The sequence below is a fragment of the Neoarius graeffei genome, chromosome 13 (assembly GCF_027579695.1).
Source record: "Neoarius graeffei isolate fNeoGra1 chromosome 13, fNeoGra1.pri, whole genome shotgun sequence".
Lineage (NCBI taxonomy): Eukaryota > Metazoa > Chordata > Actinopteri > Siluriformes > Ariidae > Neoarius > Neoarius graeffei.
In genome coordinates, this window is record NC_083581.1 from 48,015,296 (window position 1) to 48,026,851 (window position 11,556).

At 42.4% G+C, this 11,556-nt stretch overlaps 1 protein-coding gene across 5 annotated transcripts in view; it reads left to right on the top strand.

Annotated features, from left to right (window-relative positions):
* LOC132896817 (lck-interacting transmembrane adapter 1) overlaps positions 1-1,554 on the top strand; it is an 81,870-nt gene extending 80,316 nt beyond the window's left edge. For all 5 annotated transcript variants that reach the window (XM_060937903.1, XM_060937902.1, XM_060937906.1 and 2 more), the window contains one exon: positions 201-1,554. In XM_060937903.1, coding sequence (XP_060793886.1) covers positions 201-614 — 414 coding nt within the window. In that variant the 3' untranslated portion in view covers positions 615-1,554. The remainder of the gene's footprint in view (positions 1-200) is intronic.
* The last annotated feature ends 10,002 nt before the right edge of the window (positions 1,555-11,556 follow it).

Here is an 11,556-nt window from a genome sequence, read left to right on the forward strand (position 1 = left end):
TATTTGTGATAATATAACTTCTCCAGGCGTTTCTGAAATTACAGAAATCATTTCATAAATGTGTCGGGGAGTTTTTATTTCCTTCTTTCAGGAAACTAGTGTTTTGCTCCTCAGGACAGTTTGTACTATACAATCTACTTTGACTGGCTGGATTTTGGCAGAACATTGTGTTTCTTAGTCTGTGGTTTCTCTCTCCCTAGATCTCTGAGATGTACTCGACCGTCTGTAAACCCTTGAAGAAGGAACATCTGGGGTCAACGCAGCAGATCAGTGGGCAAATAGGCTCTGGAGAGAAGGGCTCTAAAGGACCTGCATCATGGCCATCAGGGGAGCACTGCTACGAGGCAGTGGGAGAGAACACTTGGCCTAAGGGGCTTGATTCTGACGAAGCCTATGCCACCATCAACCCCATGCCAAAAAGAGAGAAGCCGTGCAGCAGCACATTAAAGGCAAAAAAGAAGTCTTGTGGACCTCTGCAGGGGCTAGAGAGGGCCATGACCTGCGAGAACTTTTATGAGAGCATTGGGGATGTGAAACAGGGCACCAACACCACCAGCACCACTACCGTCTTCACTTTTAATGACGGCATGGAGATGTACGTCACAGGGCTTTGAGATCTTGACTGGGTACACGTGAATTCAAAAGAAGCCCACAAAATAGATTAGCCTAGAATGTCAGACGTCATAAGTGCATACACACTTTATGGTGTAAAGCAGATGAAATCCATATACACCTGTCTGTTATGTACCTGTAACAGACACGTAACATTTTAACATTGTAACACACACATACATATATACATACATACATATATAAGGACATATACTAGTGCATCTTAAAAAATAGAATATCATGAAAAAGTTCATTTTTTTGTAATTTAATTCAAAATGGTAAACGTTCAAATATTTTACATTCATTACATGTAAAGTGAAATATTTCAAGCCTTTTTTGTTTAAATTTTGATTATAGCTTAGAACTCATCAAAATCAGAAATCCAGTATCTCACATTCTTAGAATATTTCCTAAGATCAATCAAAAAGGGATTTACAATGCAGAAATGACCAACTTCTGAAAGTGTGTTCATTTATACACTCTATACTTGGTTGGGGCTCCTTTACCATGACCATTGACTTTAAACTTGATAAAACACAGTTGACCTGGATAACTCCCAGTAAAACACAGCCTCAGTCCACTCCTTATGAAGCTCTCCCGAGTTCTTGAATCGACTTTTCTTGACAATCCTCTCAAGGCTGTGGTCATCCCTGTTGCTTGTGCACCTTTTCCAGCCAGCCTTTTCAGCAATGACCTTCTGTGGCTTACCCTCCTTGTGGAGGGTGTCGATGATCATCTTCTGGACAACTGTCAAGTCATCAGTCTTCCCCATGATTGTGGTTGCGTGTACTGAACTAGACCGAGAGATACATGGTATTTATACTGTTTTACTCAAATTCAAAATGAAGTAGTCTAATAATTTGAGATACTGGATTTTTGATTTTCATGAATTATAGGCGATCATCATCAAAAGTAAAAGAAAAAAAGGCTTGAAATATTTTACTGTACATGTAATGAATACAGAATATATGAAAGTTAACTTTTGGAATGAAATTAAGAAAAAAACTTTTTCACGATATTCTAAATTTTTTTTAGATACTAATATATAGGGTGTCCCAAAAAAAATGTACTCACTCTTTAAATTACAATAAATGCATTGAGTGAGTAAATTTTTTGGGACACCCTGTGTGTGTGTATATATATATATATATATATATATATATATATATATATATATATATATATATATATATAATGTGTGTGTGTGTGTATATATATTACACACTACTATGCAAAAGTCTTAGGCACACTAATTTTTTCATACAAACTTTGTTATACTGCTATTTATAGTATTTTTTTAGCATTGAAACATTTCACTTCATTATTTTTAAGCCATTTTTGGTCTACAGTATTTCTTTACATGTGCCTAAGACTTTTGCAAAGTACTGTATGAATACAATATGCACTTGAGACAAGATATTATATTTTTGTTGCGAACACAGACAAATGAACACGTACAATATTCAGACTTATTCAGGCTAATAGAGTCAACCGTTACAACTCCAAAGAGGCCTCCGAGAGGCATAGAATCAAATCTGACTTCTTTGCTGTGTTACAATCTCCATTGAAAGCATTGGGCTAATGCACGGCCTTGAATCAAGACCTTCTTATTCTTCTTTAGTTTCACTCTTTTGCACCAATGCAGAAGGTTATTTTGTTTATTAAAGGGTATTTACACTGATCAGCCATAACATTAAAACCACTGACAGGTGAAGTGAAACCCCCGTCAAGGGGTCGCTTATATTAGGCAGCAAGTGAACAGTCAGTTCTCATAGTCGATATGTTGGAAGCAGGAAAAATAGGCAAGGGTAAAGATCTGAGTGACTTTAACAAGGGCCAAATTGTGATGGCTAGATGACTGGATCAGAGCATCTCCAAAACAGCAGGTCTTGTGGGTTGTTCCTGGTATGTAGTGGTTAGTACCCAACAAAAGTGGTCCAAGGAAGAACATAACAAAGACAAGGTGTTGACTTGGCCTCCAAATTCCCCAGATCTCAGTCCAATTGAGCATGTATGGGATGTGCTGGACAAATAAGTCCAATCTATGGAGGCCCCACCTCGCAATTTATAGGATTTGCTGCTGATGTATTGGTGTCAGATACCACAGCACACCTTCAGAGGTCTTGTGGAGTCCAGGCCTCGACAGATCAGAGCTGTTTTGGTGACACGATGGGGACCTATACAATATTAGATAGGTGGGTTAATGTTATGGCTGATCAGTGTACGTTATGTGTGGATTTTTAGATGGTATAGATAGCTGTGCATGTTTCTGTTAGTGTTTTTGTACCCCTGGGTTAACTTAAAAGCTGTAAAGGAAGTAATTTATTAATACTACAGGAGTTTTTGTTTCTTTTTTTCCCCAAATAGCATGGCATGTATCCTTCACTCATTTTTTGGCAGGCAGAAAACCTAGAAAAGTTGACCAGATGACAGCATGGTGTTTCCTCCATAGAGAAAGAGTCAGCTTCCTTTTTAGGTCTCAGTCTGGACAATCATGAGCAAATAGAGATATGAGATATAAAAAGAACACTTTGTTAACAAAGCAAGGTTTAGCACATGTACAGGTAGTTAGTGTGTTATATCTTAATGGTATTGTTGGCATTTGGGTTTATGGGGCATGCAGTACTAGCGTGTGGAAGCACTGTGGTCTGACTGGCTTGTGCAGGGCTATCTGGCAGGGTCCACATTCTGTCCACAGGTGCCAGATCTGGACAATGGCCTCTGGTTTCTTTGGCTGCTGGCTGGCCTAAACAGCAGTGCTTAACACTGAATAAGGTAAACCTAACACCAGCCCCAGTCACTACCAAAAATCTTTAGAAGGAAGCTTCCTGCTGCAGACTTTCTGCATATTAAAATACAATGAAAAACAAACAAACAAACAAATCAAAACAGTCCCTTCCCTTAACTTTTTACATGATTTACAATTTGGAATCGGGTCTTAGAATTGGGACACTGTGTGTCTTATTATACATCGACAATTATTAAATTGATTTACAATCGAGGCTGAGGGAAAATTCTGTGCAGTTGTGAGGGTAAAATATTAATTGAATGATTACACTCAAGGATCAAGGTCAGATTATTTGCAGATCAAATTGTCACTTTCTTCTCCAACCTGGGGAATTTAAGTGTGAATTTACAGTGGGGGAAATAAGTATTCAACACGTCTATAGAGCTATTTTTCTATTAAACATTTCCAGTGCAGCTATTTACATGGAATGTCAAGCAGACATTGCTATTAATGCAATAAAACTACACAGAAAAATTAATCATAATTTATTCTAATCCATAAAAAGGTTATGTGCAGTAAAGTGGAATGACAGTAAAGAAAGTATTGGTGAAATCTTTAGTTACAATGACAGCTTCAAGATGCTTCCTGGATAAAGAAACTAAGCTCTCACAGGTGTTCAGGTGGGATTTTGGCTCGTTCTTCTACACAAACAGTCTTTTAAATGAAATAGTGAATCATGATCTTCAGTTCATTCTACAAATTTTCTTTTGGGTTTAAGTGAGGTGATTGAGCCATTCTAACACCTTTATTTTTCTTCCTATGGGACCAATTCACAAACATACACAAAACAGTATGTTTTGGATTATTGTTCTGTTGGAAAGTCCACCCATGTCTCATTCTCATCATCCTAGTGGATGGCAACAGATTCTTCTCAAGAATTTTCCAGTACATGTCTCCATTCATTTTTCCTTTGATAATTTGGATTCTGTTGGTACCATAAGAAGAGAAACAGATCCATACCATAATGCTTCTACCTCTGAATGTTACTGCAGGTATGATATTTTAGGGTCATTTGCAGAGCCAAACAGGTGGCATGATGGTGTAGTGGTTAGCACTGCCACCTCACAGCAAGAAGGTTCTGGGTTCATGGCCAATGGGGGCCTTTCTGTCTGGAGTTTGCATGTTCTCTGCCTGGGTGCTCCAGTTTCCCCCACAGTCTGAAGACATGCAGGTTAGGCTAATTGGTGGCTCTAAATTGACCGTGAGTGTGAATGGTTGTTTGTCTTTATGTGTCAGCCCTGTGATGATCTGGTGACTTGTCCAGGGCGTACCCCACCTCTTGCCCATAGTCAGCTGGGATAAACTCCAGCTTGCCCGCGACCCTGCACAGGACAAGCGGTTATGGATAATGGATGCGTGCAGAACCAAACATGGCACTTTGAAAAGTTTTATATTTTTTGCATCATCCGATCACACTACATTTTCCCAGTAATATACAGGCTTCATCAAATGTTCTGTAGCAAACTTCAGACAAGCTTCAACATGCTGTTTATTCAGTAACAGAGTCTTCTGGGTTGATTGTGAATGGAGATAGTGGCTGTGGAGTGCGTTGCCTATTGTTTTCTCTGTGACAACTGTACCTACTACTTCCAGCTCTTTTCGAGTGGTCTTTAGCTCTTAGGTGGGGTTTACATTAGACCGTATCAGCGGATCATCAGATTAACGTTTTTAAAATGATCAGCGTGCACACAGCAACACCAATACACGATTCGCGTGCACATAGCAACACCAATACACGGATACGCTCGGCTCCGCAGGCATCCTGCGCTCCAAATCACTCCGCCCTGAACAGCGAGTGCCCTCTGGAGGATGCGCACTCCGGCCCTGCGCAGCTCACAGAGCGCGCGAGTATAGCGCACGAGCAGTGATTCGGGACTGAGCCGCTGTGTGTGTGATCCTAGTGCATATCGGGCATGCGCGTCACTTACCACTTGCAAGTGGAAGGATGGCAAGCCTAAAGACAATCATAACTACACAATGGGCAGTATTTGCATCAGTATTTGCAGTATTTTCATACTTTTATACTCTTTAATGAAAGGTGATACAAGGCGGAAGTCCGCGCCGTTTTTCAGCAGTCGCGTCACATGACCAACGCCAGCGAATGAGGAAGGTGGATGTCACAGTGACGTTGTCCAATGACGACGCCAGCTAGAGCTCAGCACAGCGTATCCGCATATTCTCAATGTTTACACAGCACCGGACCAGACACGATCTGGATTGAATACGTGGACCCTGGCGGATTCCCGTTTCCTGGCGTTTCCAGGCGTTTTAATGTAAACGGACAGTGCATCCGCGAAGAAAACGAGACAGATACGGTCTAATGTAAACTTGGCCTTAGGCTACTCTTCAGCCTAATGTTCTGGCTGCCCAGTTGGAAATCTTGTGAGGAGGTCTTGTACATGGCCAATTGATGGTTAAGTGATGTTCATTCCACTTACAGATAATGGTCATGATGGTGCTTATAGGAACATTTAGGAGTTGCGAAATCCGATTGGGAAATTGCGGTGCTGCTCAGCAGTCTTGTTGTGAAGGTCTTGGGAGAGCTTTTTGTCTTCAGACATCATGAGATGTTTCTTGTATGACAGATTCATCCCAAATGATTTGTTTACTTGCATTCAGAGGTGGGTTCTTCTTTTTCAAAGCGTGGTAGTACGAACCTGTCAACATGCAGTAACCCAGTTGATTCTAATTCGCACAGGTTGGAGAACTAATTAGTACAATACATTTTTCCATGCTTTCATACTTTTTTTTTATACTTTGTTCAATACTTTGACACTTTTTGTATCTTTCCACTTTATTGCATATAAAAATTTATGTGTTGGAATATTATGATTTCTTTTTCTGTGTAGTTTTACTGCATTAATTATATCAGTTCAACAGTTCATGTGAATAGCTACACTGGAAATATGTTTAATAGAAAAATAGTTCATGTGTTGAATACTTATTACCCCACTGTAAATATGTTGGGTTTTGTCAAGAACAGTATCTTTTATCGTGCATCTACTGTATATCAATATTAAATATGGGATTTTTATTTATATTCATAAAAATAAAATGTATCCGTTTTTAAATTTTCCACACTTACTATAATTGTTCCGAATGCTAGCACCACTGCCATGCATGTGTTTCAGTGTCTTTTAATTGGTCAGTCTTGCTTGCATATGTATGCATTTTATGAAACATAATACTACATTTTTTTACTTGGCATTTCTTCTAAAGGAGAATGATTTTATATAAAATAATGTGTTTGCAAAATCTGTGCTCAGAATTAAATCATGCAGTTAATATTATGTATAAGGAGCAGGGCAGGAGGAGACGTCACGCAATATTGCGATGTGTGATGAATTCCACAGGACATATCGGCATGAATTTTTCCAAACAGTATGGATGCAACCCCAAAACTTTCATCAGCATTACTAATGTACACACTTGAGACATAGCAGTTTCCAGATTGGAGAAGTATCCCTCTCTTTACCTTGAGTTTCTTCGACTCACGAAGTTGTCCGCTAAAACACAGACCTTACCTTATATTGTGCAGTACATCATGCTTTGTAAAAGCACATATAGAGCTGAAATAGAAGAAATAGAAACAAGCTTCACTTTTAGGTGGTGTTTACATTAGACTGTATCAGCGGATCATCAGATTAACGTTTTTAAAACGATTCGCGTGCACACAGCAACGCCAATACACGGATACGCTAATCACATGACTAATTAGACGGCACGTCACATGATCCCAGTGCATATCGGGCATGCGCAAGTCACTCACCACTTGCAAGTGGAAGGATGACAAGCGAACACCTTCTCCAGCAGATAAACACACCTGGCTGTGATGTTCATGTTCTCACTGAGTTTAAGCGCCTGAAGGAGGTAAATAAGTTGAAATGTGTAAATAAACCTCAGTGCGGCTCAGCGCTTCCTCCTGCGCTCCAAATCACTCCGCCCTGAACAGTGAGTGCCCTCTGGAGGGTGAGCACTCCGGCCCTGCGCAGCTCACAGAGCGCGCGAGTGAAGCGCACGAGCAGTGATTCGGGACTGAGCCGCTGTGTGTGTGATCCCAACGCCAGCGAATCAGGAAGGTGGATGTCACAGTGACGTTGTCCAATGACGACGTCAGCTAGAGCTCAGCACAGCGTTTCCTCGTTCCTCAATGTTTACACAGCACCGGATCAGATACGTAATGGATTGAATACGTGGGCCCTGGCTGATTCAAGTTGTTCCGCCTGTGGAGTCGTTTCCCGGCGTTTTAATGTGAACGGACAGTGCATCTGCGACGAAAACGAGACGGATACGGTCTAATGTAAACACCACCTTAATGACATTAATTTTCCCTAGGGGCGGCACAGTGGTGCAGTGATTAGCACTGTAGCCTCATATCAAGAAAGATTTAGATCTGAACCTCACAACCGATGGGGGTCTTTCTGTGTGGAGGTTGCATGTTCTCCCTGTGCCTGGGTAGGTTTCCACTGGGTGCACCAGTTTCGTCCCACAGTCCAAATAAATGCAGTTAGGTTAACTGGCTACTTGCCTGTAGGTGTGAATGTGAGCGTAAATGGTTGTACATTTCTGTGTTAGCCCTACGATAGATTGGCGACCTGCCCAGGGTGTACCCCGCCTCTCATCCAAAGTCAGCTGGGATTGACTCCAGCTTCTCCCATGACCCTGACAGATATAGATAATGGATGGATGGATGGATGGATGTAATTATCCCAACATGTTACAATTTCATACCAGGCCCCCAACACAATCCCCCATGGTACTGCAGTTTCATGAGCTGATCACACATATGCTTTGGATATACTTTGTACAGACCATCAGTTATCAATTTCAGTGCCATGTCCTGAAGTCGAAACTTTTATCCAGGATCAGCTTAGTGCAACTGAAGGTTTGTTCAAATAGAGTTTCTATGTAAACAGTTGGTCTTAATCTTAGTAATATAACTGTGTGAAAAAACAAATTGTAATGTTTTCTACCTAATGATTCTTTAAATTGGTACATTTTTATTTTTTGTAATAAAGTTGCATATTAAAGCAATATGTGTGTTAAGTGTTATTCAGTTTACAAAAAGCTTTATCCTCCTGCTAATCCGGGTTCGAGCCCAGGGGCCGACAGGGGACTTTCTGTATAGAGTTTGCATGTTCTCCCCATGTCTGCTTGGGTTTCCTTCGGGTGCTCCGGTTTCCCCCGCAGTCCAAAGACATGCCCGGTGTCCAAAATCACTCACTAGTGGACTATATAGTGAGTTCGCCATTTTGTAGTGCTGTCCGAATGTATAGTGAGAATTATTACACCCTATATAGTGCACTCAAAGTATCCCACAATGCATCATGAAAAGTAGTGTACAACCGATGCAATACATGCCATCATGCATTGCAGTCGCGCTGAAAAAAAAAGTGTGTTGGGGTGAATGGACGGAGGAAGAAACAAATTATAAACGGACATTCGAGTACAATTAAAAATAGTAAGGGAATAGAAAATAAGCTAAAATAGAATAAGACAGATCAAATACAAGAATAAAAGTTACAGTGCAGAGCGAGGAATTAATCAAAAGCCTCAAATTTGATTTAATAAAAGGCAACAGCAAAGAAAAAAGTATTCAGTCTTGATTTAAAAGAAGTGAAAGATGCAGCAGACACAAAGTACTTTGTATTTATTAATATGGGAAATACGCTCAGTATAATATGGATTTATCACAAAAAAATACATGCATGTATTTATTATTTTGAAAACCCACCAGCCGACTGATCTGACACATTTTAACTGTGCGACCGCAATGACATAAATAACAGCGTGACGAAGTAGTGTCAATTTTTTTTTTTGTTTTATCAATAAGGTCACTATATAGTCCTCTATATAGTAATTCCCTATATAGTGAGTAGGGAGTAGTGAACAAGTGGCCGATTTCAGACACAGGGATACAGTTAGGGGGTGGCACGGTGGTGTAGTGGTTAGCACGGTCGCCTCACAGCAAAAAGGTCCTGAGTTCGAGCCCAGTGGCCGATGAGGGCCTTTCTTTGTGGATTTTGCATGTTCTCCCCGTGTCCGCCTAGGTTTCCTCCAGGTGCTCCTGTCTCCCCCACAGTCCAAAGACATGCAGGTTAGGCTAATTGGTGGCTCTAAGGCCAAGTTTACATTAGACCGTATCTGTCTCGTTTTCTTCGCGGATGCACTGTCCGTTTACATTAAAACGCCTGGAAACGCCGGGAAACGGGAATCCGCCAGGGTCCACGTATTCAATCCAGATCGTGTCTGGTCCGGTGCTGTGTAAACATTGAGAATACGCGGATACGCTGTGCTGAGCTCTAGCTGGCGTCGTTATTGGACAACATCACTGTGACATCCACCTTCCTGATTCGCTGGCGTTGGTCATGTGACGCGACTGCTGAAAAACGGCGCGGACTTCCGCCTTGTATCACCTTTCATTAAAGAGTATAAAAGTATGAAAATACTGCAAATACTGATGCAAATACTGCCCATTGTCTAGTTATGATTGTCTTTAGGCTTGCCATCCTTCCACTTACAAGTGGTAAGTGACTTGCGCACAGCGGCTCAGTCCCGAATCACTGCTCGTGCACTTCACTCGCGCGCTCTGTGAGCTGCGCAGGGCCGGAGTGCGCACCCTCCAGAGGGCACTCGCTGTTCAGGGCGGAGTGATTTGGAGCGCAGCCGCTGAGGAGGAAGCGATGAGCCGCACTGACACATTTCTCAACTTACGTGCCGAATTAGTCATGTGATTAGCGTATCCGTGTATTGGCGTTGCTGTGTGCACGCGAATCGTGTATTGGCGTTGCTGTGTGCACGCTAATCGTTTTTAAAAACATTAATCTGATGATCGGCTGATACGGTCTAATGTAAACCCCACCTAAATTGACCGTAGGTGTGAACGTGAGTGTGAATGGTTGTTTGTCTCCATGTGTCAGCCCTGCGATGACCTGGCGACTTGTCCAGGGTATACCCCGCCTCTCGCCCGTAGTCAGCTGGGATAGGCTCCAGCTTGCCTGCGACCCTGTAGGACAAGATAAGCGGCTACAGATAACAGATGGATGGATGGATACAGTTAGGTTAACATGGGGCGGCCTTGGGCTGAAGTGCCTTTGAGCAAGGCACCTAACCCCCAACTGCTCCCCGGACGCTGTAATATAGCTGCCCACTGCTCTGGGTATGCGTGTGTGGTCATTGCTCAGTGCTTCAGATGGGTTAAACGCAGAGGAGGAATTTCACTGTGGTTGAGTGTCTCATCTCATCTCATCTCATCTCATTATCTCTAGCCGCTTTATCCTTCTACAGGGTCGCAGGCAAGCTGGAGCCTATCCCAGCTGACTACGGGCGAAAGGCGGGGTACACCCTGGACAAGTCGCCAGGTCATCACAGGGCTGACACATAGACACAGACAACCATTCACACTCACATTCACACCTACGGTCAATTTAGAGTCACCAGTTAACCTAACCTGCATGTCTTTGGACTGTGGGGGAAACCGGAGCACCCGGAGGAAACCCACGCGGACACGGGGAGAACATGCAAACTCCACACAGAAAGGCCCTCGCCGGCCCCGGGGCTCGAACCCAGGACCTTCTTGCTGTGAGGCGACAGCGCTAACCACTACACCGCCGTGGTTGAGTGTACGTGTGATAAATAAAGGCTTCTTGTTCTAAGAACTTTTCAGCATGAACATGCAGCATGTAGAGAAGAGATCCCACTTTACAGTGTATTGTAGGTTGGCACAGTTCCTCTCACAGGTGTGTGTAGGCCTTGAAAAACAGATCTTGACTACTTTAAAACATATTCTTGTTTAGGAATTAATTTTACTACGGCATTGTGTGTCTGGTGTGCAAAGGTACACTGGAATTAAACTTTTTTTTTTCTGTTCGTTTGTTTAAATATCTAACCTCCTGCACCCAGGAGCCAGTTTGTATCATTGCTTGTTCTGTCTGAACAGAGCACCGGCCGGCAAATTCAGAGAGACACACCCCCATGGCTCGCTCAAAAGCAGCAGAATGACATTTTCCAAATCGTCCAATCAGCGACCGCGGTTCAGTGGCCGCGTGCCAAAATAGAATATTTATCTATGCCGAAAGCCAATTGGAATCAATGGGAGGCGGGGCTATGTGAAATCTCGCCCGGCAGCACGAGCAGTAGGCAGTGGGCGTGGCGTT